We start from the raw sequence: 26,904 nt of genomic DNA, 5'->3' as shown, positions 1-26,904 counted from the left end.
CTAATGCGCCCTGAAGTTACTTCCTTATCAGCACAATATCGCTGTCCACAAGGTACACTTATCGCCACTATATCTGCCAACTTTTAAGAATTAATCCTCAGTCTTTATTTGTAACCAAATGGGATCTGATTTAATTTGTGAGTTTTTTTTTTGTTGGTTGCTGTCTACATCTACATGTTTAAACAGTAAACATGCTTAACGGAGGCGACGAGCCTCACGTTCAGATTCGAGAAGGCAGAGAATGTCGTTTTCACGGACAGGTCCCTTGACGTTACGGATGATGGAGCGAGAGGTGTCATCCATGAATTCAACGCGGACTTGAGTGACACCACCACGGGAGCCAGTACGGCCGAGAACCTTGGTAACCTTGGCAAGCTTGACGGGAGTCTTTTGAGATTCCTGTTGAAGAAAAATCAACGTTAGATTTACAGATTATTGATTTAACAAGCTGGGTATTGCAATGGTGGAGGAGATAGCCGAACCAGTATCAAAACAGTGTCGTCTGGATCTTTATCCTCTAGAGCTTGTCGTTATAACAGTTGAGTCGTTTGAAATTTTGAACAAAAATACATGTCGCTACATTTTGAATGTGTTGATTTTGGTCAATCGCAATTACACAAGGCCTGATAATCTCTTTTCTTAATAGTCGGTGCGTAACACATCTGCTTCGTACGGATGGATGCATTAGAATAATGGATGGATCACTAGTTACATACCATGGTTGGATGTTAACGAAAAAGAAGGATTTTTGCAGGCAAGTAACAGGCCATGAACATGACCCCTCCAAGGACGAGCGGAGAAAGTGCAGTCACACAATTTCCTTTCCCGGCACTGTTGCTGGAAATTTTGCTGTGCCAGCTTCCCATGTGAGCATCTACTTCACAATTCGCATGAGGGGCTTGCGTGCCAAACATGCTTTCGTTCAAGTATATGTATCCGAAATGAGGCATACCAAATGATTATATAAACTGAATTTATTTACATATAAAGAGCGGGTAATGCGAAGTTGCAGACACCATAAACGTTATAATATAACTGGATGCCATTCTAGTTGAGTACTGCCGTCTACTCACTCAACGGTATACGATACTGCTGAAGAAATCACATATAAAGCAAAAATAAAAAAAAATGCTCTGAATGAATGACAGTAACTTGTCGGACAACATTTGTATCTTGGGGATAGCCTAGCTATCCATCGACAGGCTCTGCGATCTTACGCTTATAAATGTGCTCGATGTGCTCGCTTCCAGCATCCTGAATTTACATAATAGCACAGCCGCAATAAATGCAAATCAGCTTTCTTTAAAATAATATGCCCCCATCCAAATCATAGCCGCTTAAAATGTATATTGTTGAGTGACCACTATTGTGCGTGGGATGGTCGTGTTTGCAAGTGTATCTTACTTTAAGCTTCAGTGAGCTCCTTTTTAGCATACAATGTGAGCCTTTCAATAGAGAAATGAGCAAGAATGTGTTACTGGAAGTACCACATGAGCCACCAGTCCAGAGTAACCTTCTTTATGAAGGAATAGCCGTAGATATCCAATCAATGTTGCTAGCTTTTACAACCAATTCAACTACATCAGGGCTTAAAAAAAACCATTGATATCAGGTAATTCTGTTTTCTGCGAAACTTGGGTCACAAATATCAGCAATCCACATGAATTCAGATATGGGATAACATGAAATGACCTGAGGTACCTGTTTATCCCACCATATACAAGAATTATAAAGCAAAAATATACTTCAAATATCATAAAGTCATATTCACTCTACTTTTTTCTACCTAGCTGCCAGCATGTGGTGATAATGATTCCATTAGTCGGTTGACTGATTTGACCACCATCTTAGCGTTACACATAATATATTGACTATGTCAGGTGACACAAACATCGGAAGCCCGGCTAGCTCAATCGGTAGAGCGTGAGACTCTTAATCTCAAGGTTGTGGGTTCGACCCCCACGTCGGGCTGCTTTTTTGCCTTTGGCTCTAATTTTTTTTTTTCCACGATGACAAATTTGTGTCAAAGATTACAAAAATATGATTTACATGCTAAACATGGGATTTAATCTTGATACTAATGCACTGGAAGTTTAAAGGCTATGTTTTTTATACTTATCATAGGTTTCTAATACAGAGGCATGAATATCGTTTTAAAGATCAATATGCAGAAGAAGTCTGGACTCAATTTTTTTTATCTGCTGGGTTGGCTCTTGCTGCGATATTGTTTGATAGGAACCGATGAGCAATAAAAAAAATTTTTTTTTACAATAGAGCACGTTTCGATCGGTACCTGCTTTCTTCGCTCAACATTACCTATTATGACTGTCCGAGATAAGCGTGAAACGCATGCATCACGCAATACGACCAGACCATGCTATCAAGCTTGTTATCATGATGTTATTGTTATCAAAGCCGTTTCTTTTGAAATCCTTAGTTACATGATCCAGGCAGTCGTCTAAGATATTAATTAATACACAAGTAAAGTCTATTCCATTCGCTGTGCGGTACTCGACGGATTTGAATAGAGCAAAGTTTTACTCTGACACGGGCAAAGTGCTTTTTTTTTTTTTCAAATAACATGTTGGCCAGAACGTGTCCACAGCACATACGCTTGAAAAAAACAAAACCCAGCAAAGGTATCAGATTACACACCTCAAGGGGCGGAAGTCGAGGTCAAAGAAAATATGCGGTCGTTGTCGATGAATTTTTTTTTTTATAATAACAACTCAGACTATCAGAATTTCTATCAACTTGGCATACAAGCACGGGCCCTGTTTGCTTTGATCGCCATCGATAACTTCTTTAAGGAGAATACTCATTATATCTATTCATTGCGTCAATGACTCAAATAACTACACTGATTTTTGCTACCTTGTGGGGGGATGAGACCGAGATGATTCAAACATATAAAAGTGAGACTTTTGAGCTGATGACGATGAAACGTCGCTCGCCAATATACCGCAATAAAAGATATTACTTTGTTAGCAGCAAAGCTAAGCCTACACGTGATACGAGACCCTTAGACATTGGTGAGCCGAAAGGAAATCACAATCAATACTCATATCTTCTTCCCGAAACTGACAGCTGAATAACAAACCCAGGGTGAGACCGGGCGGCGGAGTTCTAAAAATAGAAATAAGACTGAGCGATGGTACGCTACTTGTGATATGTTGATACGCTGGGCATGAAAAATTTGTCATGTTTCAGCCACGACATATAAAAGAACGTTGCTTCACCAGCACAAAGGGACCTTAAAAACTCTTAATATCCAATCTTTATCTTATGGCTGTCTACGCGCTGCCAACTGAATTAATATGTCAGGTCTTCACCGAACTTGCCAGCCCTAGTGACTTCTTCAACCTACAACTTGCATCCAAATCATTCAACGCCATTTCTGACGTACCAAGCGTACGACGAGCCTTTTTGGAAAAATTATTCACTCCATCAAGGAAGCACATTTTCGCAACCACCAAAGAACAATGGTCTGACGAGACTTTCAAAGGTATCTGCGCCTTTTTGGAGTCCTCCAACATCAAGCCTGCCTATACCGACATTCGACTTGTCATCCAACAAGTTCCTACTTCGCATTTCTGCAACTTCCTGTATCCTAGCAACGATGTGAAGAGAGCTATCTTGAACTTGTTCAAGTCTCAAGCTCTTCCAGCTCAAAGTTCTAAGCCACTCACCATCCCCACTTTGGACAATGACATTTTGGCACAAGCCGAATATGTCGTTTACCAGGAAGCCACCAGCCACATGGCTCCTCGCCGCATCTTCTACAACGTCACTCTCAAGAAAGACAGCGACAAGTTTTCTCGTGACCAACACTTTTATGCAATCTTCCACCACATTGATTGTCTAGTCGCCTTCGACGACGACTTGAACATGCATGCTGGTATCCCCCAATACAAGGACGAGAGCATTATCACCAGTGCTGCTTGGGAATCATTGTTGTCCTCAGAGTCAGTTGAAATTAACAACATGCCCACAGCTGGCGGTCCAAGACGTATGCCAGTTGGCGAAGAAGCTTTCTCCTGTACCTTGGAGGATCTTCCCAAGCCTGAAAAGCCCAAGCCTTGCTTGCTTCGAACGTTCTCTAACTGCGAGCTTTTGAACGATATTGCCAAGGGTGGTCTCAAGAAAGGTCAACAATTTGACTACGTCTTCATGTATGAACATGAAGATGATGACTCTATCTGCATGGAATTCTGCACCGCTGACGATGGTGCAGTAACTCCCAGAGGTTATCTCTTGATGACCGAGAACAACATCAAGTGGCAGTAATTGCTAACGTAACATAATCATAATATCACTATCCATTGTATATATCCCACAAATATTACCAATAGTTTTCATAATATCATCCATTATAACATTCATTCATTCATTCAATCAAATACAAACTACATCAGAACAAATAGCATTCAATTATATCAATATATTTAATTATTCGCATTCTATTCTATGACTTGTATATTTTGGATTCTAAATGTGGTTTTACCCTTGTGCGCCAGTCGTCTTCAAACAAAACATAAGTGTATTCATTCAACCACTGATCGTCAACAAGCAACGACTCTCGACTGATTTGCTCCACTGTCAGGCCACAAACCTTTTCTAGCCAACCACGCATACCTTGGTTGATGTTTGTAGTGACCCATTTAACTCTATGCAAACCAAGTTCATCGAATGCCCATTTGAGAGAAAAGTAAAATGCTTCGGTGGCCAGACGTTTTCCCCAGCAAGCCTTATCCAAAATGATGCCTACTTCCGCGTTTCTATGGATGGTATCAATCACCGTAAATCCGGTCATACCCACGACCTTTCCTTTGTAAATGATATGTAAAACCAGTGTTCGATTCTCCTTTTGTCCTTGTAATTGCTTCGTCAAGCGTTCTTGTACTTGCTCCAGTGTCCATCCGCCGGGTTTGGTCATAAATTTCAAGTATTGCATATTATCCTTATCGGAAAGGATATCACGGATCTCCTCTGCATCATCGAGGCTAGGTGTTCTGTAAGTTGCTACTGGTCCTTCGAAGGATACTTCTGACGGGAAGTCTGTTATCATAGTGAGAGGAAAAAACGAAAGAGGCTGTGAGTCACCAACCAAAAAATTGTGGGAAACTTGGCTTTTCAGAATTTTCAAGTTCAGATCAAGTCAGACATGTGTTGGACAGACAGCAAGGGCTGAGATACGACTGCAGCAGTCAAAAATGCATTAGAATCTAAGAACAGTTTCAAAATAGCAAGATACTATTTGCTAGATACACCCAATGTTGTTTATGATGCTTCGCCGTGTAGGATTATAATGCCGATCATGTTTTGATGATTTAGTGTTCGACACGATTGGCGTTTGAAGATTCAGTAACCTTAATTTTTTTATATTGAAGTAGAGCTTGTCTATTGCATTGTTGTATCATGGTAATTCAAGCGTGCTTATTGCGGACAGGCTGCGGTTTGCCTGATTTGACTCCGTGCTATCTCGCTTTCGAGAGGTCATTTTGATTGGGCATTGAGGCCCAGGAGGCGAGACTTGACGATAAATACGAGTCTATAAAGGATTTTGAAGAAGGTTTCATTAAACGCACACCAAACAAGTGATATTGTAAGAAACGAAGACTGAATGCTTTCTCGCTTCCAGATTCCGTAGCGTAATTGTACGGCATTTCAAACATTTTGCTGAGTGGTAAAACTTTCTTTGTTCCTTTCCATTAAATGCCCAATCTCCCCAGCCCTGGCGAATTACTAATATACGATTATCGTGATGAAGTCCAACTATACCCAAGCAAAGCAATCAAAGTTCTTCAATGGAATGTGGAGCGCAATTACAGTAAGACGAAGGAATGAATCTCGTCTGGCAGAAATTCACATCTCATAGAATTGCGGTTCAACAGAGTCCGACGAAATAATAGAGACCATTAACCGTCTGGATCCTGATATTGCAATAATTCAAGAAATTGATATCAATTGCAAGCGCTCCGGAAATATAGACCACATGAAGAAAATGTGTAAAGAGCTTCGTCTTAGAGGAGGTTTTGTAGCGGAATTCTTCGAACTGGAGAGCCCAATACGTCAGGTCCGGGATCAGGTAAGTTATCATGAACGTGAGATAGGCACATCTTTTTAGAATCTCAATTAACAACGGTCCTTATAGGGAGGTGGAGTACATGGAAATGCAATATTTTCCAAGTTTGACATGGACTTCCGGGTTGTTGATCATAAGCACCATCCCTTCGATTGGGAAAAGGACGGCGATGCTTTACGGGAACCAAGGATTGGAAGGTTTGAAATCATAATGGTGGAAGAAACACAGCAGAATATAAAGACTCACAGCTTGTATTTCAATAAGGCGATATTCGCTTGCTGCTCAGGTAAAGCATGATGGTTTGCCACCAATGCTATGCTATTGTGTCCATCTTGAGGTATTCTGTGGAATTATGGGTAGGGTCTCTGCCTTCTCTGACATCCTAAAGGACTCCCGTGAAAACTGGACAACTACCCCACACCAAATGATTTTTGGGGATTTGAATACTATGGCACATTCAATTGCAAGACTCTCTCCCAAATACGCGCGTGATCGTTACCGATTTCTATCGCTTGGAACGCAGGAGAGCCAGTGGTGGAGCGACAATGTGTTTGGGTGGCGAGACACGGATGGCCCTCTTAATCTAAAGCTATATTTTTACGGCTATGATTGGTTATATCAGTTCTACAAGTGGTCCTGTCAGCTTGTTTATGGCAAGATTATCAACCCAATATGGCCTTGCTTTAGCGGTTTCCCTCAGGAGGTTCTACGAGACGCACGTAACCCCGGATTTACGGACTGTTGGCCAAGTAATATGACGACTTTGACCAACTACAGTGGATTTTTCAAGGCAAGGCTGGACTGGACTTTAACAAGCAGCAGCTTCGACGTTCTTGAGAAGGAGATTGGAAACACTGATTATGCAGCAAGTGACCATGCCTACTTGATGGTGCACATCCGGCCAAAACAAACAGGCTAGGCCAGACCATGACGCACAGCAATCTTTTTTTTTTTTTTGGGTGGCCCAACCGTATAAAAAATTTCATCCTGTGGGGTCGACTACTGTCGCAACGTGCATCTCCCCACTCATATATGCAATATAATCCTCTTTTGAAACTCGGCTTAATTCCTCGTCTTCTCAGTGTCTAAATTGCTCTCCATTTTGTACATTTTACCACAAGGGTCGTACTGATCTTATTGTGTAATTCCCAACCAAACAAGAACGGCCATTCCAGGCAGTCCGACGTATTACTGATCTTCCAAAATGAGCGTCTTTCACTTTGATGATGACGACCACCCAGCATTACGCAATTCAACATTCGAAGAAGAACTTGCATCAGGACCCGGTAACACAATTGCGCAACTACGGTTGACTGATTCAAATCCTCCCAGTGGTTATAACAGTGACACCGATGAAGCCAAGCCAAGCGAGGAGGCCGATAAAGAATACGAAGTCAAGCTCAATGTGAATTTTGTATCGTCCCAAGCTCAAGAAGCCCAAGGCAATAAGAAAGTTGGACCAGACGACTTCCAAACCCTCAAAGTGATTGGAAAGGGCGCGTAAGTACAATGGAAATCTGTAAGGCTATCATCAAGTTCAGCATTAGTAATGTAAACATATTTATGCGTACGTAGATTTGGAACGGTCACCCTAGTCAAACATAAGGTATCCGGAAGTCTGTATGCCATGAAGGTGTTGAAAAAGGCATCCTTGGTTCTTCATTTAAAAGAAGCTGAGCACACCAAAGCAGAACGACAAATTCTGGAGGACGTTAGTCATCCTTTTATTGTCAAACTTTTTTATGCTTTTCAAACAAAGGAAAAACTTCATATGATTTTGGTAAGTTAAATGGAAATAGGGATCATTTATGAGCTTTTCAAAATCCTCATGTTGTGGAGATTTCAGGAATATGCAAGCGGTGGAGAACTGTTCACACATCTAGCAGCTGAACGAATGTTTTCGGAAGAGGTAGCATCCTTTTACGCTGCTGAACTTGTATTGGCTCTGGAACACCTCCATTCTCTGGGAATCATTTACCGAGACCTGAAGCCTGAGAATTGCCTTTTGGACACCGACGGACACGTCGTCTTGACCGATTTTGGACTATCGAAAGTATCTGTGGACGAAAAGACTAATACAGTGTGCGGAACTGTAGAGTACATGGCACCAGAGGTTCTTATGGAAATGCACTACGACCAGACTGTGGATTGGTGGAGCTTGGGTGTACTGATGTATGACATGTTGACCGGCTCACCACCTTTTGGAGGCGGTAATCGTAAGAAAACTATGGAAAACATTCTCAAGAAAAAGCTCAATCTACCTTATTACATGACACCGGATGCTAAAGATATATTGAACAGGGTATGTATACATTATTTGAGTACAACAAATAGTTTTCTAATACTAAAGAAAAATGCAATGGTTGATAGCTTTTGCGTAAGAACCCTAATGTTCGACTTGGTGGTGGAGACAAGGGGGTGGCGGCCATCAAGAAACATAGGTTTTTCCGTAAAATCGATTGGAAAGCATTGGAAAGGCGAGAGGTCGAACCGCCGATTTTGCCGATCGTGGTAAGTTGAGGTTATGGCCGCCTACAGATGACTTTGACCATATTCTAATTCAATTCTAAATTTACTTTAACAGATCGATCCGGAGGCTGCGGAGGTAAGATTATACTTCATAACTAAACACAGCCTTGCATTCAATGAGCGAGTTTTGCTAACATGTGTAACTTTAGAACTTTGACGTTACCTTTACAAGTATGCCTATCGGAGAATCGCCTCCCAACTCCAACTCCCTCGAGCAGAGCTATGAAAATCTATTTAGAGGCTTCAGCTATACTGCACCAACCATGTTAGATACCATATAGAGGAATTATACAATATATGGCGCGGACGATTATCAGGTTGCAAATTTCAAGTTGATATTGTATTAAAAATATAACAAAAGTCCAGCTTGGCGGGCGTTAATAATGCAATGGATCTTCCCACTGCCCTATTCTTGACTTTGCGGAGAATGTAAGAGCATTGTGGGGATTGCAATTTGAAAATCGATTTGAGGTTGTACCACTAGCGGTATTGTCATTTTGCCGGATGATATGTTTGATTATCCGGGCGGGGGGGAGGCAAAAAAGTGGATTATTTCATAGCGGTGGCACTCGCAGTGCGGTGACGAATCTCTGTCCGCGCATCCGGCGTCCAGCATATGGTTAGAATTAGTGAACGAGACATCAGCTATGCATCGCTCATAAACCGGATATGTCTAAAAATACGTTTGGCAATGGCAGACGAATAGATACCAAGTATTATTCAGCTAAATCATATGGTCTAAAGCTCGCCGGCATAAAGAATAGCTGGTTTTCATTTTCATCTAAGCTGGAGTTGATATGCACAGAGGTTTTGCTGATCTGTCAGCACCTTTCTCAGCCACTCATTGGAACTGGTCATCAACCGAGGATAAATGGTGCGCGACACTTTCATTTCAATGATGAAGAGAGTGCGACCTATTTCATTTCTAAATCCATTATAGGTAACCCATTCATCATATGTCTTTTACACAGATATAGCATTTCGGACTAACTCCACGAAATGAAGCGAGAACAAGGTTTGATGAATGCAATGCAAACATTGGGGCGTGAGCACTCTTTTTTGCCTTCCGAGCTGCACCCTTGTGGCTGCCCCACATTTTTTGAAAGCTGCTATTTGATGATTGCTACTCTACTATATGGGGATTGAAGCATCACATGTACCTAGTAGAGGTGCCGTGACGATGGGGCAAGTAGCGCCATTCGGCCGATACTCTAAGGCGGTGAAGTTCCCATTAGTGGCCGACAAATCTTAGACTGAATTGACCAGCTTTCGAATGAAAATTATCTAGCTCTAAGCTCTAGGTCAAATCCGACTCGAGCGTATGCGATATTCCTGTGCTATGATCTTATAACGTTCGGCTGTTCAATTCCTACCGTAGTTCTGTCGAATTTTTGCCTTGTTCGTGCTTTGTGTAGCCGTAAGTACACTACCTCCCATAACCTTGATACTGTGTATACCGGTACATTCGGGGGCGTGTGAGTATATAGACTGGAATATAGGACCCGCATCTTGTGGCACGTGATGCTTGACAAAGCTAATGCGGGGTTGGTGAAGTAGAGAGTGTTCAAGATTACCAAAATAGGATGGGTCCCGCGTAGAAGGGAGGTCGGTAGTCGAATTACATTAGTGCGATTGGTTCCTGTGTTATACAACCACCGTCATCATTAGAAATAGTATTTAAGGTCGACTTCGACAGCAGCCATCTTTCGTTTCCCTATTTGGTCCCAGTAATATACCCTCTGTACACCACCCACCACATTTCACCAACAATGACAGCCGTCAAACGATCGGAAGACCAGGGTTTCCTGCCCTATCAAACATCATGTGCCGTTATTGCAGCACTGGCTGGTCTCAATGTCGGTTGGCATATTAGTACGTTTCTGTCTACTTGCCCTTCCGATATTACAGCAAAAGTACTTTGAAATTGATCATCTTGTATTACTTAGGTGTACCCAACATGCCGCAAACCGTCATTACCAGCTGCAACATTGAACACACCGGAGGTGGTTTACCTCCATGCCTTCCCATGTCAGATTACGTTTGGGGTCTCACTGTTGGTTTATATGCTATCGGTGGTCTCATTGGTTCTTTGAGCACTATGTTCACCAACATGTGGTTTGGCAGACGTTCAAACATCATGCTCTGCACCATATTTACTTTGATTGGTGGTATCTTCTCTGCATTGGCCGTTAACACTGGCATGGTGAGTTTTAATCTAAACATTATCTTGATTTTTTTTTTTTTTTTTACATCTACTGACTTACAATTATTTTTTTTACGTTTGCTAGTACATCGTCGGTCGCATTTTAGTCGGTATTGGCTCTGGCTTAGCAGGCTCTTGCGTTCCTATCTACGTGAGCGAGATCGCAACGAAAAAAACTCGTGGCGCCCTTGGAAGTTTCTTTGAATTGTTTCTCAACTTTGGCATTCTATTCACTCAAGTTGCAGGCCTTTACCTCAGCAAAGTCCCTGACTGGCGATTCCTTTGGGTTATTCCCTCAATTTTGGCACTTGCCCAACTACTTTTGTTGATTTTCTTCACTGTTGAATGCCCTCGTCGCCTCTGTGCTAACAAGCAATACGAAAAAGCTAAAATCGCTCTCCAAAAGCTTCGTGGCGATGCTGATATTGAAAGAGAATTCAATAATCTTCTCGAAGCACGAAAGCGCGATGAACATCGTCGTCAAATGACCATCTGGGAAGTCGTTTCCGGCAAGGACAAGTACGTCTTGATCAACACCATCTACGTTATGGTCCTTCTCGCTTACAACCAAATCGGAGGAGTTGGTCCTATGAGTGTCTACTCTGTCAGCTTCTTCACAAAGATTTTCAATGGCGATACTGGCATGGCCACCAATCTTTCCCTTATCGATGCCGCTGTCAACATTGTCGCCACCTTGATCGCTGTCTTCTTCATGAACAAGGTCGGCCGCAAAGGCTTTATGCTTATTTCCACTGCTGGTATGACCATTGCCTGTATTGGTATCGTCATTGGATCATCGGTTGCCACTGACAAAACTGGTCCTCTCATTATCTTTTCTGGTAAATGTTCATTCTACGTTACCGAAAAAATAATATGCGTCTCACATACTGATATTCTTTACCTTTTTTAGCTGTTCTTTTCCTCTTCACTTACTCCCTCGGATGTGGTGTTGTTCCCTGGATGTAAGTATCGATGATACTATGTTTAACCATGCCAAAAAACAATATACTGATCGTCATTATAATTAGCATGACTGCCGAACTCTTGCCACTTCATGCTCTTGCTGCTGGCTCTGCTCTCGGTAACAGTTCCAACTGGCTGGTTAACTTTGTTGAAAATACCCTTTGGCCCATCATTGAATCTCACTTGAACAACTATTCCTTCATTATTTTCATCATCATCAACTTTATTGGCTTCTTGTTCTGCGTGTTCTGTCTCGAAGAGACTACTCACAAGGATCTTGACCGTGACCACGCGGCAAAGCCTGGCGCTACTGATTTGGAAGATAGCAGTAACAGCAACCTTGACAAGGTTGAACATGTTGAGAACACCAGCGAAACAACTGAATCCACTCCTGACGAACAGAGATAAAGCTGCTTTATCGAGATCTCAAATTTACTAGGCAAATGCCTTCACCTTTCCTCCAAAAATATCCATTTCTTTCCTTTGTATATTATATTGTACACTATTCTTTTTTTTCCAATTAAAAAGGTTACAAATAGCCTCTCTTGACGAGAGAGCGTTCAACTGTACGTATAGTACGATCAAACATGTGCTAAGAGACGATAATCTATCACCGATCGCTCTAGCACTTGACTCGGAGCAGTGACGAAGAAAAAAAAAAAATTCGGATTAAGCTTTCTGCCCTAGGATTGTATTGCTGCTGACGAACTCGCAAAAAAGTTGGGAAAATCGCCGAACGAACAGAAAAAAAAAATTGGTTGGCAGTCAAACACAAACTTAATTTGAGATCGGCAGGCTCCAGATGCTCAAGCTATACTTCAATGAGCAGTAAAACACAAAATTAAAGATTACAAACTGAAAGGTTATTGAAGGAAGGAAATGCAAAGAGTCACAATCTTATCGAAATTTATGAAATACAATGTTAAACGGAGGCTTCGTGTCGTCCCTTCGGGAAGACTTGGAGTCGGGCAAATCTGACGGATCGCCGGCTCCTTTTCCATCCGAAACACCCGGTTGTCTTTCGTCGTCAAAACCCAGAGGAGGTGCTGTCGGTCTTGCCAAGCGAACGTTGAGTTCAGCAATATGGCCTTCCACTAGTGCGATCAAATAATCATCTACAAACATCTTGAGTACCATGAAGGTTCCTAAACGAAGAAGGAAGACCGTAAATAAACGTGGTCACTGCCAGTTGAGGATGGATGCATATATTACATACCTAAACTGACCGCACTCCTCAAACTAAAATCTTTCAGTATGGCCGATCCATAGTGATTCCATTTCAAGATGATCTGTCTGGCATGATGCACAAAACGACCAGCGTCCATTGTCTACAAGATGTTTGTAAATGATAAGCGGCGATGATATCATCCATGCCAACGCACTGAAGATGAATCTACCTTCAACATGAAATTTGATGTCAGCTTTTTAAGCCAAGATATCCAATCATCTAAAGCTTTGCCGTCATGTAGCAAATTTACTATGTCCTTGATCACTGCACGAAAGAGAGATCTTTTTAACATCCTGATTTGGAAGCTCACTTAGAGTGGTCCCAAATTGGTTAACATTTTCGTACCTATTTTCTCTACATCGTCCGCTCGACATTCACAAATCCAGGTCGCCTGGTCGATGATCATGGCAACATCGATTGCTGCCCAGTCATGCTGCAACTCTGTCATTTTCTCTTCGTTTTCTATTATTTGAGATGCAAGCTTAGCCTCGTGATTGAGCAGCACGCGATGACGAAGCTTGGAAATAAACAGTCTGGCAACTTAATGAAATTTTGAGTAAAAACGTAAGGCTGCTCACTACTAAGTGCAGGAACATTTACCATCGACTTTGCTTTGGTGCAAATCTGCAGAGTAGCTTTTGATGCTTTCGGTCACCCAATCTTCATATTGCGATGCAAATTGTCTTAACGCTCTTGTTTTTGGTGCTGGAATGGCGACGGTAACGTCACCGATTGAATTTGCCATAAAACACTACAATAGATTCATCAATAGATGTACGATTGTAGCTTGACCTAAGCTGTATGACTTACATCGTAAAGTGCACTATCCCATCGCCAAATAGCCTCCACCAATTCGTTTGATTCTCGGAGAAGTTTAGTATACTTTGAGTCCAAGCCATGCCAAAAGTCCATCAACTCTCTCCTAATCTGTAATTGAGTAAGATTTTTGAGCGTAAACTTTCACTGATACGGTATTTAAACACTAACCTTTTTCCATTGATCTGCCTGAGAATAGGTCAGTATGGTCGAGCAATGTTTTGCGTATAGTTGTGTAAAATCTGAGGCCAATTGAATAGATTCATCGTCAGCAATTGCTTCATTTCTATTATAAAGCGTAGGTGGAAAAAAACGTGGTAGTTTTAGAGGAGATTCTGAAGCCCCTGTCACGGCCGTTGTCAAGATCGGTAGCGCCGGTACCAATGTGTCTGTACCCAATGAGGGCAGATATGGAGATTCTGTGTCGGAAGGATGATGCTGTGAATGCTGATTCGCGGTCAATGGGCTGTCCTGGGAGAACACCGAAAATCCGCTTATTCAAAACGATAGGGAGAAATGTCTGGTTAACATTGAGATCTTTTACGCTGGCACTATAGAGTTGAATTTACCTGACAGTAGTGTTCATTGGGCTGAAATCAGATGTTGACTGCACCTGGTTACTGGCCTGATCTGACGACACCCTTCGTTTAATTCCTCCATAATGGTATTTTGAAGATCCTCGCGTGCCCAGTCGTCGCGTACTCATGTCCGGGAACACCGACCGCATCAATTTTCCATACAAAGCCGAATTGATTGGCCTTAAATTGAGGCCCTCACACGAACTAATGTAATGTTCGTATGCATCATTCCTCGCCACGCTATGATCCTTGTCTATAACGTAATTGCTATGAATCCTATACCAATGACGAGCGCGTAAGTAGTGAAAGGAGCATACGCGGGCAGACGGGCCATAAAACTTACCAGCTCAAAACGAATTCTCTGGTTGCCTTATCAAGTGCTGGCTGATGGCTAGAAGATGTGGCTGTATGATCTTCCGGTGGTGTGCTTTGAGGTGTGCCGGTAGTTTCGCTCCGGACTTCGTGGTGCCTCATGGCAGCACTATGGTCTAGGTCTGTGCTGACATCTATGTCCCCAAAATGCGCGGCATCCATCCCTTCAGCCTTCAGCAAAGAAGTCGAAGGTGGTCGTGGCATTACGTTTAGAATGAGAGCGTGGTATACAATGAAATTTTAACTGAGCCAGTGTTGGGTTGCGATCGTTTGTTGAGAATGAACCTTGTTCCCAGCTATAACAGAAAAGTGGAAAAGGTAATTCTTCGGAGTACCAATGCACTGGACCTGTTTGTCTATGGTCAAAAAAGATTGTTTGTTGAAGCCTGTTGACAACAGATAATACATTTTATTCAAGAAGCCTAAAGGACATTATATACATGAAAAGCATCTCTTTTTTTTATGACCATGAATAGCTCTTCTTGGGGAAAGGTCTTTGCGTATGTTCCCCGTCAGACAGCAGGTTTACCGTACTGAGAAAGCAACCGCTATCTATGATATTAAGGCTGTTGGCGTAGTCGAGATCGCAAAGAGTAATCCCAGCTTGAATATTTCCACTCCTTAGTATGGCATATTTACACTCCTCCAAAGTTTTTGTGGGTTCTGCATACGAGGACTGAATTGGTGTTCTGCCTTGAATGATGTACGTACATATGGTTGATAATCTTTGAAAGCTCAGCAGCCTTTGCACTAGTTCAATAGAATTTACATAAGGAATAATTCGATTCACTGCTATTGCTGATGATAGTAGTGATCCGCTCATAACAGAATGGGTTGACTGGAAGCTGATTGTCATGTCAGAATTGGTAGGTGATCTCGGCGGAGACTGAGAGAAGGTAGTAGTATTGGCTGGAGTATGCATTAATAGAATAGCAAGATGCACGAGCTCTTGATTTTCTGCCTGAGCTTCCGCGATGGTTTTGGCTGGTTCATTGAGAGTGAGAAATCCGTGCATTTAGTCTCAATGGTCCATAAGTTTTTAATGACTTACGTGTGGTTTGCATGTAGTTCATGTAAGTGCGTAATAAATCTCTTCTGCTGTTGAGCAAAAGTTTGACGTTGTTTACAAAATGTAAAGATAGACGACCGTCAAAACGTTGATCATAGTGAATCATATCGAGGACCTCGTCGCATTTCATGCCAGTGGTTGACTGAACGCTCAATATGTCGCTTGTGTCCAAATAAGTGGTACAAATATGGGCCATGCCCTCGGATATCATGTTTGGGAGGGAATTCTCCAAACCAAATGCTATATGTGCCAAAGAAACAGAATGTGATCCAAGACAGCCATCTAGCAGCGAAGGAAAATACACCTCGAACACACTCTCGACTCCCCGTGAAGCAAGTTCCCGGTCGAAAAATTCGACAAACCCCCGATACATCCTGAATTATAATCAATAACTGTACGCTCATTGGCAAAAATATACATGAAACCATAGCAAAAAATATACATACTCTGTTTTGCCGATGTAAGCTCTCCAATTCTCGGCGTTGATGCTACCCTGGCTAATAGACGCCGTAGGTTCAAGGTCCGCTGCCATAATGTGGTAGGTACTATTTATCTTGCCAATGTCCGCTGGGGAAGGGAAACGAACGTAACCGTGGGGTGGATTTCGAAATAAAATTAGCAGACAATGCAGTATGCAAATCCTTTTCAATGGGGTCAAATTGTCATACCTCCCATGTCGTATAAACTCAGCAAAGCTTGCGCTAATGTATAATTACTGTCTTGACGTCCAATGCGGTGTACTTTATGATGATCTGTCACAGCTCGTAAGACGAGACTCCATGCATCGCTCCGTTTGCCAACGATGTGAAAGGATTGCTGCTGCTTGAGAAGCATGGGAAACGGCTTCGTTTTGGTCATTAAAATTGGGTGTTAAATAAAAAAGAGAATATGTAACATCTGGGAAACCGCCCTTTTTATACAAAGCGTGGGGGGAAAACAACAAGCTGATTTGCGGAAAAAATAAGCCGCCCAACATTTTTTTTGCATTTGCCTCCTTTTGGATTCCTTTGTGCTCTTGATGAAACAAATCCGAGGCACTCTGATTTTTTGCGTGTTTGTGAACAATAAAAATTGCTCCGTTTCCTAACATCCTTATGGTTTCATTCGTAGATGACACATTTTTATTTCTTTATTACAAATTGAGTGAAGATGAGTCGGAAAATCAGCCAAAAGTCTTGCCATGTCGCCAAATAAACCTTTAGATTCGTGTACAAAGTGGTATTAGCTTACAGTAATAGAAGCTGTTGGCTGATTAGATGAATTGTCTGCTGATTTGAAGGCCTTGATCCATCCATTCTCAACAAAAAAGTCATAAATACGACTTGTCTTATTAACATCGATCTTGATTAACTCCCTAGCTTGTCTTCGTCGTAAGAATCCGTGCTTGGCGTATTCTTTCAGTATGGTATCTTTGATAACTAGGTAAGGACGGGGTAGGATACGCAATGCACTGCAAAGTTGTTGCTCGTCTTCTGATAAGAGATGAACTCCATCCGCTTCTTTGATGTTCAGAGGATTGGCCGGTTTGCGTCCAGCGGCTGTGGTTGGAGTACCAGATAGCTTTGGAGTGCTTGCTCTGGATGTTGGTGAAGTTTCTCGACCGTATTGCATGGCAAGTTGAGCTCGTAGAGTATTACGCGCTTGATTGCGTTCATTGGCAAGCATCGTCTCACGTGCTATGAGGCCCTTAAGATTCGTGGTACGCTGTATTTTGTCGCGTTCGTATTGCTCACCAGCTTTAAGGGTTGTGATTCCATTCTCTCTCCATTCTTGTAACTGTACAATGCGGTCTCGATACCTTTGCTCCTTTAATAACCCGTCCACGAACATTTCATAGTCTCCACTTGTCTGCAGTCGCGCAAAAATTCGCGTTCGGTTATACAATTCTCGCTCCTCTCGAGACCTCTTCTTGTCTGCAGTTTGATTCTTTTTGTAGTCAAGGAGACCGCGTTCCAATAGAAACTTTTTCTTTTCTATCCGCTTGTCCAGCCTTGAGTTGTAAATATCTAGAACCATGACCTTGAGGTCTATTTCTTCTTGCGTATCATCTTCACTGAACACCATATCTTTGACAAATGTTTCAGCTTCGTTCTCTTGTTCAGTCTCGAATTCATATCTTCGAGGCATGTAACCTTGAATTTCATGAAAAGTTGGTCCACTGGTGATTGGCTTTTGAGATCGAGCTGGTGCAGCCGGCGGTCGTCCAGACATGGCATGTAGGCGCTGGCGCTTTCGTTGCCTATATTCATCTTCGGAAATGTTGAATTCAACACTCATGTCAGGTATTGGCCAATAAGCGCTTTTGACGTAGACATCAAGATAATGTCGTTCGCACTCTTCTTTGTTTTTCGTCCCAACGTAATCGGCAATGGCCTGCCAGTTGCCCATACCCATTTTTTCGGCTCCTTCAATAAGTAGTAGTTCTTCATCGGCGTCCCATTCCTCAGAAAAAATTGGGAATGAGTGTGGTTTAACAACACGGTAATCGTGCCATGCTTTATGCTTCACTGGCTCTGCGCCAGAACAAAAGCATGTAACACACAAGTCGAAATCTGGACAATCCTTGTCAGCACAACGAATGCGTACAGTGTTGGTGACATCAGTACTACAAGCATCGCAATGATACTTGGGAGGTTCCTTGTCATCTGTTCCACTACCGCTTGCCCCAGTTGTTCCGGCGGTGGCCATCGGCTTTTTACGATGGGTTATTGTCATTGTGTTGGATGTTGTGGCGTGCTAATCAAAAGCTTTGCGCTTGATGTGACCTCAACAAATTAAATATTCGTCGATATTACAGTGAGATCACTTGAAAGAGTGGCTTGAGAAAGGTGGGCAATTTAAAAATGGTGTGGTTGAAGTTATAAATTCAGCATTCTCATTGCTGTGAACTGGTTACGGTAACAACGCAAAACACCCCGCCGTCACGTGAATTTCATTGATTCCACACTGACGATATTTCACAAACAAAATGATGCGTCTTATTATGCTTTTTTATTGATATGAAAAAACAAGGCATGTCAAAAATTGCTTATAATGAGGAAGTGATTTAAAAGTTGTGCGATTATATACATTTGCGGCTCTTCGTACGCTCTTTTCCAATGGAAGCCGAGTGTGAAGTTTCTGATCTAGTTCGTTTCTTCTTTGGTGAGCCATTATCGAGTCAATTATCTTCCATGGCAGTATCACCATCATCCTCGATATGGGGTTCTTCATAGTTGAAGGTGCCATCTGGTTCGTGGTTTCGAACAACTTCAACGTCGTCAGCGTCGGTATTCATGATGACCCTGACAGTTTCGCCATTTCGGACTCCACCATCCAACACAAGACGAGCAAGTGGACTTAGGATCTTGTTCTGCAAAAGACGGTTAAGTGGTCTTGCACCGAATATAGGTTCGTATCCACTTTGTCCAAGCCATTCCTTAGCCTTCTGATCGACTTCCAAGGTGATTTTGCGATCGTCCAAGCGTTGTTGAATTTCTTGCAGGCGGACATCAACAATGCCGGTAATATTGCTCTGAGTGAGTCTGTTGAAGATGACAAGTTCGTCGATACGATTTGTGAATTCCGGGCTGAAATGCTGTCTAACCACTTGCATAATTTGCTCCTTGATCATCAGCATTGCCTTGGTATCGTGAATTCCAGAAGTTTCAGCCAGAAGGTTGGCTCCTAGATTGGATGTCATGACAATGATAGTATTTCTGAAGTCCACCTTTCTTCCTTTGGAGTCATGAATATGACCTTCGTCAAGAACTTGAAGAAGAACATTGGCCACATCCTTGTGAGCTTTCTCCAATTCATCAAACAGCACAACAGAGTAAGGCTTTCTTCTGACGGCTTCTGTAAGCTCGCCACCTTCTTCATGGCCAACATATCCTGGAGGAGATCCAATCAATCGACTAACAGAGAACTTCTCCCTATTGAAAAAAAAGGGTCAATAAAATTCGGTCTCGAAAACATAACATTTGGTATGAAACCGATAACTTACATGTATTCGCTCATATCAATACGAATGAGCGCTCTCTCATCGTCAAATAGGAACTCGGCTAAAGTCTTGCAAAGCAGTGTTTTACCCACACCAGTAGGACCAAGGAACATGAAACTGGCCAGTGGTTTATTAGGATCTTGCAGCTGTGCTTTGCTAAGTCGAATGGCGTTGCTGACGGCTTGAATGGCAGAGTCTTGTCCAACAACCTCCTTGCTCAGATGCTGTTCCATGTTCAAAAGTTTTTCACGTTCGCTCCTTGCCAAATTTTGCACAGGAATACCAGTCCAGCGAGCGACTACTTCCATGACTTGTTCAGCACGTACAACTTCGCTAAGGAGATCTTCCTCGTTGGACGCAGCAGCTTCCGATTTTCTACGCTTCTTCTCTGCAGTCACTTCAGCTATTCTTTGCTCAACATCAGGGATAGCATAGTACTCGATATCTGCTGCGGTAGCAAGATCATAGCGATTCTTCGCTTCGTGTGCCTTTCTCTTGAGTTCGTCTAGCTTCTGGTTGAGATCACGGATTTCATCCAATCGAGACTTGTCCATATCATACTTCATCTTGAGAGGTTTCAAGTCTTCTTGAAGTTTGGCCATTTCTTCCTGAACTTTGGCTAAGCGTTCTTGAGATTCCTTATTGTTCTTTTCCTTTGAAAGTGCGGTTGCTTCAATCTCTAGCTGGAAGTGCTTGCGTTCCAAGACATCAATTTCTTCAGGCTTGGAATCCAATTGCACACGAGTATTGGCGGCAGCTTCGTCAATCAGATCGATAGCCTTGTCTGGCAAAAACCGAGTAGTGATGTACCGATCTGAAAGTTGAGCGGCGGCAACAATAGCGCCATCTGTGATCTTGACACCATGGTAATTTTCATATCGCTCCTTGAGACCGCGAAGAATTGAGATGGTGGCTCCAACGCTTGGTTCACCAACGTCAACCTTCTGGAAACGACGTTCAAATGCAGGATCCTTTTCGATGACTTTGTATTCTGTCAAAGTGGTAGCACCAATACATCGAAGTTCGCCACGAGCTAACATTGGTTTGAGAAGGTTAGCGGCATCCATGGAACCTTCGGATTTGCCAGCCCCAAGAACGGTATGGATTTCGTCGATAAAGAGGATGATGCCCTCTTCGGACTCCTTGACTTCCTTCAGAACGGACTTTAGGCGTTCTTCGAATTCTCCACGGTACTTGGCACCTGCTACCAATGCTCCCATATCCAATGAGAAGAGTTTGCATTGTAAAGACTGTGGTACGTCACGCTCTACAATTCGTCTAGCCAAACCTAAGGATATGTGGATTAGTGATTGAACGGTATTTGGAAAAAACTCAACGCTTATATTTAGCCTCGTGAGACTTACTTACCTTCTACAATAGCAGTTTTACCGACTCCAGGTTCTCCAATAAGTACCGGGTTGTTCTTGGTTCGCCGAGCCAAAACCCGGATGACTCGTCTAATTTCGTCGTCTCTACCAATGACGGGATCTAGCTTTCCCTGTTCAGCCATGGCAGTCATGTCAATGGCGTACTTGCTGAGGGCTTCGTAATTGTCTTCGGCATTCTTAGTGTCAACACGCTTGTTACCACGGAGGTGTTGTATGGCACTTTGGAGAGCTTGCTTGGTGACGCCAGCATCCTTGAGTGGCTGGAACGTGGAGTCTTGATCTGCAAGGGCCAGTATAATATGGTCCACCGATATGTAGCTGTCTTTTTGACTTTTTTGATGTGTTTGAGCATTTCGGAGCAACTTGGCGGCTTGCGGACCGAGGGATAGCTCAACTGGCGGAGGGTCTTGAGTAGGCAGATGAACCATCATCTTCTTGTACCCCCTTTCGGCCAATGCTGGATCACCTCCTGCTTTCTGGATGACATTTTTGAATAGACTACCACCTTCGCTTTCGTCAAACAGAGCAGAAGCGATATGGGCCGGAGCAAGTTGAACATGGCTGAACTCTTGTGCTAAGCTTTGTGCTTGGCCGAGTAGCTTCTCGACCTTTTCTGTAAATTGCATACCAGAACTCATGGTTGTAGAAAAAAATATGAGCTCGAAAAAATTCAGTGATGGGTGGTTTATATCATTTTTCCCAATTTTTATTCCTAATATAGACGTCCAGTACAATTGGGCAAATTCCAGACGCTTCCAGCGCATGCTCCAAATTTCTCTGCTACCAGTATGTTCCAGCTCTTGCATATTGCTGATCTTGCCGTCCCGCAGAACTAGGTCCAAAGCATTGGTCAGGAGGATGATACTGCTTTAATTGAAGAATACCTCTTCCATTTGGCACTAGCTTCTGTAATTCCTGGCGACTTGGCACAGTCTGATATGATACCTGCGTTTCATGCAACCGTCAGAAAAAATATGACGCCACTTCTGGGGGCATAGATGATAAATGTTTAACATACTGTGTCATTTAATCGGGTCAGTGTACCCAATAAGTCGGTTACTGCTTCTTCTTCCTTAGTAGCCCGAGAGGCAACGGCCGAATGGGTTATGGACAGCGTTGATTTAGATACTTTTTTAAGTGCGTGAAGCTCAGCTTTGGCTTCCCGCATAAATCCTACGGCAATGCCTGAATTTCTAAAAAACCACCGAACATGAGAAAGAGAATTGCATGAAGCATAACATAGACATTACTTACTGGTTATCATTTGCATCTAAACTCAGATGCTTCTTTGCCATTGCCTGGGAAAAAGCGCATGCCGGTCAATGCAATTGTTGCTATTCTTCCTTTCATTGCGAATATAACATACCTTATAAAAGGACGTTCCATCACTGAGGTATCGTTTTAAATCTGAGGCAATTTCGGAATTGGGAAGAGAAGAGAGTAATCCATTTGCAGTGTCATACTGGTTTGCAACACCCATATACAATTTCGCTATGAGTGAATTTGAGACTTTGCTGTGAACCAGAGCTTTACTGACTGCCGCTGATTGGGCATCGGCTGCTGCCAGTCTAAGTAGAACAGATAGTGGTTAAACGGAGCACAATCTCGACAAGATGGTTGTAATTTTGATTTACTTTGAAAGAGCCGTTGCGGCGTCTTGGTGCAGTTCTATAGCTCTCGGAGAGGAAGAGTCTGGTGGCGGGTGGTCAATACTGTCGGCGACATATGAAAATATTCCTGCAGCTCTGTTCAACATATCCGCAGCCTAAAAAATAGCTTAAATTGGGCCAATTCATTTTGGGATTGCCTTCTCACAAAAATCACAAAAAATACCTTGTTATATTGTACTTCTGAATGGTCGCTCTCAGGTGGTATGGATGAAATGATTTCTGAGCCACGCAGACAAAAGGCATATGCATAGGTCATGAGCACAAAACAAAGCTCTGCTTTGATTCCTTTACAGTTAACCCGAGGTTTCTGTCCACCTAATGCTTTCGTATGTCCACTCAGTGTCGATCGCCATGACGTTACTATAGCAAAGTCTGCGTTAACAGCCATTATTTCAAGCTAAGAATCTCCGCATATGGACTCACCTATATCACCACGCGGTACAAGTTCCTCTCCTTCTATACAAGCAATGATACCATAAAGATATGGCAAATAATCTTCTATAGTCTATAGATACATATGGGACATCTCAGTTTCAAGCATGTGTGAATTCAGGGTTAAAATGGAGCTAACCAACATTTATAACTTCCTGGTAATCCTTGTTCAGCTGTTCCTGGCGTTTAATTGTCTTTAATGCTGCTCGCAATCGGCCACGCTGTGCTGTTGCTTCAGAAATTTGCTTTGAATAAGGTCCCAGATTCTCAAAAAAGTCTGCGAGAGCAACCGATCCCGTTGTAGGTAAAGCAAAAGGATAACTCATGAGGAGGGGATGGAGGTAGGGTTTGCCAAGCAACGAGAAGCGGACTGCTTATAATCAAAGCCAAAATTTGTGGGACGGTAGACAGAATCAAACACGGTATTTATTCAAAGACACTCAGGCTCCGTATAAACCGATCAACAGCTACTCTGAATAGTTCATTGCTAATGTAACCGGCAGGGATTTGCTGAGTCTCTTGTCTTTCAGCTGCCTCAGCATCATCATCACCAGCAATTGGTATATCGTGTACAGTGGACGAACCTATCGTCCATCTAGTATTATCGAATCGCATCAGCGCGTTTTTGACCACAAATTCAACATAAAGCTGGACATAGATTTGCCGAAGTACAGGGCGAAGAGACTCGGTGTATGGATCAGAGTTGATAATGAATTTGAGGCCGGTCGGTGTCTCGTAGTAATGCAATCTGTATGCTGACGTCTTGTATGATATGAACCCATCCTGTCTGTCATACCCCCACCATATCAATAAATTTAACTTTTTCTCTAGATTCATGATACTACAGAGAGTTCGACTTACCTTCCACTCAATTTGCGCACGAAGTTCCTTAAACTTAAAACAACACCATATACAAGTTTAGCCTCTTCCTCCAGTGACATGTTGTTACCAGGTATAGCTGCGCTTTGCATGCTAGAAATACGATTGTTGTCATCGCCTGCTTTATATGAAGATGCAGCTGAGGAATTGGCGGGATTGCTGTCGACAACGTTGGACGTAGCGCTGGATGTAGAATACCGGGAAGTAGAATTGAGTAGACCGCCAGTTTTCGAAGATGTCGTTGTACTGGTGGCATTAACAGATGCCATAGAAGAAGGTCGTTGATGGGACCATTTCTGAAAATATATACACTCGCAATGCCGATCAAAAATGTATAGGTTGTGTATGGTCATCCTGTCCTGGTGCAAAGGCTCTTGCCGACAAAGTGAATCGGACCGCGAAAGTCTGCTGTGTAAATGTTAAATTTCCACTTGAAATTTGTAAGTCTCGTGACTTTCGAACTCATATAAATGGATATTGGGAATAGAAGAACGGGGGACTTTTCCTCACTTAATAAACTTATTATATGGCAAGGCAAGGCTTATATACTTAGCGTATAAGCAGGATTATTTGACAAGTTCGAGAAACGTGAAAGATCTACACCAAACCCGACAAATTTACACATATCTTTGCAACAGAATAGCTGAAGTAATTAACGTGACATCGCCGAGTATTTCCTTCAGGCAACCCACTTTGATCGAAATACAGAGATGCTGACCTCCTTTTTTTCTTTTACAAGAAGATAAGCCGGAAATATGGATGGTGCCTGAATATCCGCAACTAATTGCTGATTTATCGTTTCGCGGCGATGCAGTGTAGTTCGAGACATCGAGGCTTTCAGTAGAAACCTTAGTGCTTTCGTCAACCACCTCAGACTATAAATATTAGTTAAGAGGAAAAAAAGGAATGTTGATAAAGTTTCTGATATCCAAAACCGCCGTGCCTTTCAATACGACAGTAGCATTCAAACTCGTAAGCTAGCATCTATGGTATGGAATAAGGTTACATGGATAAACAACAACGATGGCATGTTATGCCGAACTGGGAAATAGCTTACACAAAATGGTCTGTAATACCTTACCTTATCATGTCAACGTATAGAAAGACACAAACATTAACATGCGAAAAATAGGTTTAATCATGCGCTCTGTGAATGCTAGTAGCGTCGGAGGTAAAACGTAGGACGGGCCGAGTTTACTGCTTCCTGTTCAGCTAACGATGAACGAAACAAGCGAGTGTGGAAATAGCAGTGGAAAATCAACAAAACCGCATAGAAACTCATTCCCGTTTGTGGTACTACTCTAGACGCTAAAATAGGAAGTAAATCGCTCATAGCAAAGCCTACGCATCTAAAAGCTTCTGTCGCCAAACAGTATTCGGAACTAGCAGGACAAATTTCATTTGAATACAACGGTAGAGAAAGAAAATAAATAGCCCAGTTCCCTTAATACAGAACATGTTACCAGTAACATGACTACAACGATTTGGCATACTTTCACCTTTCCTTAGGGCTATACTACCTGGATGAGAAATGGGGTTTACTTATCTCTAATTAAAATGAGCATTTGTGCATCAAAAGTACCCACGACATCGTCTGCTGGGCTTCATGTGGACTCCCTGTCTTCGTCTGTCGAAGGCAAGTTATTGGGAAAATATTAAAAGGGATGCGCTTCATGACGTTGTTATAATACTCTGCACCATGAAAGCTCATCCCATGGTAGTTAAAAACCTCATGGTACATGATAGAGCGATATTACAGTATAAACCAGCTAGTCTTGACACGAGAACATCACTGCAAACTAGCTTGGTGAACATTGTCAGATTGACAGGCACATTTGTTTTTACTGGTCTCACTTTACTCGCACTCTCACTAAATCGATATGAAGCTCGATATAGGTTTTGGGATTTTCCAGCGTTTTCCACGGTATCAATTTACTCAGATAATCGAAACACTCAGCAGACCACAAGTAGATCAAAATAAATACTAGATGTTCATGGTGGATGAACGGAACGAGTCAAAATAGGCAGTAGGCTTGAGAAAGTGAAAGAGCTACAGACTATCAAGTCTAAATATCAACAGCATGAGAATTTGTACCTCTTGCATAGCGAAATGACAATCCATGAAAAAAGATTTTCCGAATAAACTTATGCCAACGCAGGAAAGAAAAACGGAACAAAGCCATTCACCCTCAACATGCAGTAATTGATTTCATTCGCGTCAAAAAACCGTAAATGTTTGTTTGGAGATTGAATTCACAAATGAAGGGATGGTTTAACAAATCGAATCGTGTTACGACGATGTAAATTTTTTTTTCTTCTATACCGTCTTCGGCGGCCGCCAAAATTAAGGGGCCATCGAGAAAAGATTGTTTAATTTTGACGTTTGCATTGGCCTCAGACTTTCAGGTTTTTACTACCAACTCAAAATGGGATATTGCAGCAAGTGTGATTGAGTAGTTTGTACGCCTTTCATGCCAATGACGACGCAGTACGATATTTTAACAATGTTTTGTGGACAAGGCGCCGCCGATTTCAAGGCCGATCCACACGTTTTCTACGATCATAGTTCTATGGCGCTGAACTTTAGCAATTCAAGGCACGGATTATTATTTAAGCTGAACGTAGAAAAATTGAGTGCCCGCGTTGCTGTGGTCGAGTTGATCTTCATAAGATGGCTTTCGAAATTAGAAGGCTAGTGAAATTATGCAGA

General features: G+C 42.4%; 13 protein-coding genes and 1 non-coding gene across 14 annotated transcripts; 5 read left to right on the top strand and 9 right to left on the bottom strand.

Annotated features, from left to right (window-relative positions):
• Positions 1-68: 68 nt before the first annotated feature.
• K450DRAFT_282355 (uncharacterized protein) lies at positions 69-685 on the bottom strand (the record flags this gene model as incomplete). The annotated part of the gene is made up of 2 exons (XM_051593431.1): positions 69-399; positions 674-685. 2 exons carry the CDS (start codon positions 683-685, stop codon positions 196-198), a joined length of 216 nt encoding a protein of 71 aa, XP_051442751.1. The 3' UTR covers positions 69-195.
• Positions 686-1,898: 1,213 nt separating this feature from the next.
• K450DRAFT_t75 lies at positions 1,899-1,971 on the top strand. Its single transcript has one exon. It is a non-coding gene; the product is annotated as a tRNA-Lys (tRNA).
• Positions 1,972-3,126: 1,155 nt separating this feature from the next.
• K450DRAFT_250626 (uncharacterized protein) lies at positions 3,127-4,376 on the top strand. The gene has a single exon (XM_051590597.1). It carries the CDS (start codon positions 3,286-3,288, stop codon positions 4,285-4,287), a length of 1,002 nt encoding a protein of 333 aa, XP_051442750.1. The 5' UTR covers positions 3,127-3,285; the 3' UTR covers positions 4,288-4,376.
• On the bottom strand, positions 4,377-5,458 carry K450DRAFT_250624 (uncharacterized protein). The gene has a single exon (XM_051590596.1). It carries the CDS (start codon positions 5,066-5,068, stop codon positions 4,466-4,468), a length of 603 nt encoding a protein of 200 aa, XP_051442749.1. The 5' UTR covers positions 5,069-5,458; the 3' UTR covers positions 4,377-4,465.
• A 377-nt stretch (positions 5,459-5,835) lies between these two features.
• Positions 5,836-7,147, top strand: K450DRAFT_250617 (uncharacterized protein). Its single transcript, XM_051590595.1, has 3 exons — positions 5,836-6,088; positions 6,155-6,282; positions 6,350-7,147. Exons 1-3 carry the CDS (start codon positions 5,996-5,998, stop codon positions 7,002-7,004), a joined length of 876 nt encoding a protein of 291 aa, XP_051442748.1. The 5' UTR covers positions 5,836-5,995; the 3' UTR covers positions 7,005-7,147.
• Positions 7,148-8,918, top strand: K450DRAFT_250615 (uncharacterized protein). Its single transcript, XM_051590594.1, has 6 exons — positions 7,148-7,585; positions 7,661-7,865; positions 7,932-8,387; positions 8,456-8,596; positions 8,670-8,690; positions 8,764-8,918. The coding sequence occupies exons 1-6, from the start codon at positions 7,290-7,292 to the stop codon at positions 8,893-8,895; spliced, it is 1,251 nt and encodes a 416-aa protein (XP_051442747.1). The 5' UTR covers positions 7,148-7,289; the 3' UTR covers positions 8,896-8,918.
• A 1,465-nt stretch (positions 8,919-10,383) lies between these two features.
• On the top strand, positions 10,384-12,431 carry K450DRAFT_282350 (uncharacterized protein; the record flags this gene model as incomplete). Its single annotated transcript, XM_051593430.1, has 5 exons — positions 10,384-10,486; positions 10,561-10,817; positions 10,903-11,656; positions 11,728-11,779; positions 11,846-12,431. The coding sequence occupies 5 exons, from the start codon at positions 10,384-10,386 to the stop codon at positions 12,186-12,188; spliced, it is 1,509 nt and encodes a 502-aa protein (XP_051442746.1). The 3' UTR covers positions 12,189-12,431.
• A 1-nt stretch (position 12,432) lies between these two features.
• K450DRAFT_250604 (uncharacterized protein) lies at positions 12,433-15,084 on the bottom strand. The gene is made up of 9 exons (XM_051590593.1): positions 14,746-15,084; positions 14,394-14,678; positions 13,996-14,317; positions 13,819-13,935; positions 13,609-13,759; positions 13,354-13,548; positions 13,178-13,272; positions 12,997-13,108; positions 12,433-12,925 (listed from the first exon to the last, which is right to left on the bottom strand). Exons 1-9 carry the CDS (start codon positions 14,976-14,978, stop codon positions 12,678-12,680), a joined length of 1,758 nt encoding a protein of 585 aa, XP_051442745.1. The 5' UTR covers positions 14,979-15,084; the 3' UTR covers positions 12,433-12,677.
• Positions 15,085-15,146: 62 nt separating this feature from the next.
• K450DRAFT_250601 (uncharacterized protein) lies at positions 15,147-16,715 on the bottom strand. The gene is made up of 4 exons (XM_051590592.1): positions 16,512-16,715; positions 16,290-16,410; positions 15,826-16,217; positions 15,147-15,758 (listed from the first exon to the last, which is right to left on the bottom strand). The coding sequence occupies exons 1-4, from the start codon at positions 16,699-16,701 to the stop codon at positions 15,235-15,237; spliced, it is 1,227 nt and encodes a 408-aa protein (XP_051442744.1). The 5' UTR covers positions 16,702-16,715; the 3' UTR covers positions 15,147-15,234.
• Positions 16,716-16,935: 220 nt separating this feature from the next.
• K450DRAFT_250598 (uncharacterized protein) lies at positions 16,936-18,711 on the bottom strand. Its single transcript, XM_051590591.1, has one exon. The coding sequence runs from the start codon at positions 18,556-18,558 to the stop codon at positions 17,065-17,067; it is 1,494 nt and encodes a 497-aa protein (XP_051442743.1). The 5' UTR covers positions 18,559-18,711; the 3' UTR covers positions 16,936-17,064.
• A 100-nt stretch (positions 18,712-18,811) lies between these two features.
• On the bottom strand, positions 18,812-22,333 carry K450DRAFT_250590 (uncharacterized protein). Its single transcript, XM_051590590.1, has 5 exons — positions 22,232-22,333; positions 21,194-22,158; positions 20,746-21,113; positions 19,829-20,385; positions 18,812-19,757 (listed from the first exon to the last, which is right to left on the bottom strand). Exons 2-5 carry the CDS (start codon positions 22,017-22,019, stop codon positions 19,004-19,006), a joined length of 2,505 nt encoding a protein of 834 aa, XP_051442742.1. The 5' UTR covers positions 22,020-22,158; positions 22,232-22,333; the 3' UTR covers positions 18,812-19,003.
• On the bottom strand, positions 22,278-23,864 carry K450DRAFT_250582 (uncharacterized protein). Its single transcript, XM_051590589.1, has 6 exons — positions 23,459-23,864; positions 23,307-23,388; positions 23,047-23,243; positions 22,848-22,978; positions 22,580-22,781; positions 22,278-22,511 (listed from the first exon to the last, which is right to left on the bottom strand). The coding sequence occupies exons 1-6, from the start codon at positions 23,639-23,641 to the stop codon at positions 22,464-22,466; spliced, it is 843 nt and encodes a 280-aa protein (XP_051442741.1). The 5' UTR covers positions 23,642-23,864; the 3' UTR covers positions 22,278-22,463.
• Positions 23,742-24,547, bottom strand: K450DRAFT_177383 (uncharacterized protein; the record flags this gene model as incomplete). The annotated part of the gene is made up of 3 exons (XM_051584261.1): positions 23,742-24,102; positions 24,177-24,287; positions 24,393-24,547. 3 exons carry the CDS (start codon positions 24,545-24,547, stop codon positions 23,742-23,744), a joined length of 627 nt encoding a protein of 208 aa, XP_051442740.1.
• A 773-nt stretch (positions 24,548-25,320) lies between these two features.
• On the bottom strand, positions 25,321-25,651 carry K450DRAFT_250579 (uncharacterized protein). Its single transcript, XM_051590588.1, has one exon. The coding sequence runs from the start codon at positions 25,525-25,527 to the stop codon at positions 25,351-25,353; it is 177 nt and encodes a 58-aa protein (XP_051442739.1). The 5' UTR covers positions 25,528-25,651; the 3' UTR covers positions 25,321-25,350.
• Positions 25,652-26,904: the final 1,253 nt, after the last annotated feature.

The sequence above is a fragment of the Umbelopsis ramanniana genome (genome assembly GCF_025399195.1).
Source record: "Umbelopsis ramanniana AG unplaced genomic scaffold K450scaffold_46, whole genome shotgun sequence".
In the NCBI taxonomy this organism is placed as follows: Eukaryota; Fungi; Mucoromycota; class Umbelopsidomycetes; order Umbelopsidales; family Umbelopsidaceae; genus Umbelopsis; species Umbelopsis ramanniana.
The sequence above is the reverse complement of the archived record's forward strand: the minus strand, read 5'-3'. Positions and strand labels throughout refer to the sequence as shown.

What these genes read in the sequence shown, in the direction of transcription:
- K450DRAFT_250601 (XM_051590592.1), bottom strand. Translation starts at nt 16,701, where the DNA reads ATGACCAAAACGAAGCCGTTTCCCATGCTTCTCAAGCAGCAGCAATCC. An exon ending in GCTTACATCGGCAAAACAGA is followed by an intron (nt 16,218 to 16,289) that starts GTATGTATATTT and finishes ATTATAATTCAG; the next exon opens with GATGTATCGGGGGTTTGTCG. An exon ending in GAACTACATGCAAACCACAC is followed by an intron (nt 15,759 to 15,825) that starts GTAAGTCATTAA and finishes TCAATGAACCAG; the next exon opens with CCAAAACCATCGCGGAAGCT.
- K450DRAFT_250617 (XM_051590595.1), top strand. Translation starts at nt 5,996, where the DNA reads ATGAAGAAAATGTGTAAAGAGCTTCGTCTTAGAGGAGGTTTTGTAGCG. An exon ending in TACGTCAGGTCCGGGATCAG is followed by an intron (nt 6,089 to 6,154) that starts GTAAGTTATCAT and finishes CGGTCCTTATAG; the next exon opens with GGAGGTGGAGTACATGGAAA. An exon ending in CGGGAACCAAGGATTGGAAG is followed by an intron (nt 6,283 to 6,349) that starts GTTTGAAATCAT and finishes TATTTCAATAAG; the next exon opens with GCGATATTCGCTTGCTGCTC.
- K450DRAFT_250598 (XM_051590591.1), bottom strand. Translation starts at nt 18,558, where the DNA reads ATGACAATAACCCATCGTAAAAAGCCGATGGCCACCGCCGGAACAACT.
- K450DRAFT_250626 (XM_051590597.1), top strand. Translation starts at nt 3,286, where the DNA reads ATGGCTGTCTACGCGCTGCCAACTGAATTAATATGTCAGGTCTTCACC.
- K450DRAFT_250579 (XM_051590588.1), bottom strand. Translation starts at nt 25,527, where the DNA reads ATGAGCGATTTACTTCCTATTTTAGCGTCTAGAGTAGTACCACAAACG.
- K450DRAFT_250582 (XM_051590589.1), bottom strand. Translation starts at nt 23,641, where the DNA reads ATGAGTTATCCTTTTGCTTTACCTACAACGGGATCGGTTGCTCTCGCA. An exon ending in ATTACCAGGAAGTTATAAAT is followed by an intron (nt 23,389 to 23,458) that starts GTTGGTTAGCTC and finishes ATGTATCTATAG; the next exon opens with ACTATAGAAGATTATTTGCC. An exon ending in ATGGAACGTCCTTTTATAAG is followed by an intron (nt 22,512 to 22,579) that starts GTATGTTATATT and finishes GCTTTTTCCCAG; the next exon opens with GCAATGGCAAAGAAGCATCT.
- K450DRAFT_250604 (XM_051590593.1), bottom strand. Translation starts at nt 14,978, where the DNA reads ATGCCACGACCACCTTCGACTTCTTTGCTGAAGGCTGAAGGGATGGAT. An exon ending in GCACCAAAGCAAAGTCGATG is followed by an intron (nt 13,549 to 13,608) that starts GTAAATGTTCCT and finishes AATTTCATTAAG; the next exon opens with TTGCCAGACTGTTTATTTCC. An exon ending in CATCAAATTTCATGTTGAAG is followed by an intron (nt 13,109 to 13,177) that starts GTAGATTCATCT and finishes AACATCTTGTAG; the next exon opens with ACAATGGACGCTGGTCGTTT.
- K450DRAFT_250615 (XM_051590594.1), top strand. Translation starts at nt 7,290, where the DNA reads ATGAGCGTCTTTCACTTTGATGATGACGACCACCCAGCATTACGCAAT. An exon ending in AAAGTGATTGGAAAGGGCGC is followed by an intron (nt 7,586 to 7,660) that starts GTAAGTACAATG and finishes ATGCGTACGTAG; the next exon opens with ATTTGGAACGGTCACCCTAG. An exon ending in AAAAACTTCATATGATTTTG is followed by an intron (nt 7,866 to 7,931) that starts GTAAGTTAAATG and finishes TGGAGATTTCAG; the next exon opens with GAATATGCAAGCGGTGGAGA.
- K450DRAFT_250624 (XM_051590596.1), bottom strand. Translation starts at nt 5,068, where the DNA reads ATGATAACAGACTTCCCGTCAGAAGTATCCTTCGAAGGACCAGTAGCA.
- K450DRAFT_250590 (XM_051590590.1), bottom strand. Translation starts at nt 22,019, where the DNA reads ATGCAAGAGCTGGAACATACTGGTAGCAGAGAAATTTGGAGCATGCGC. An exon ending in TTGACGTTGGTGAACCAAGC is followed by an intron (nt 20,386 to 20,745) that starts GTTGGAGCCACC and finishes CTCAAGATGAAG; the next exon opens with TATGATATGGACAAGTCTCG. An exon ending in ATTGATATGAGCGAATACAT is followed by an intron (nt 19,758 to 19,828) that starts GTAAGTTATCGG and finishes TTTTTTCAATAG; the next exon opens with GGAGAAGTTCTCTGTTAGTC.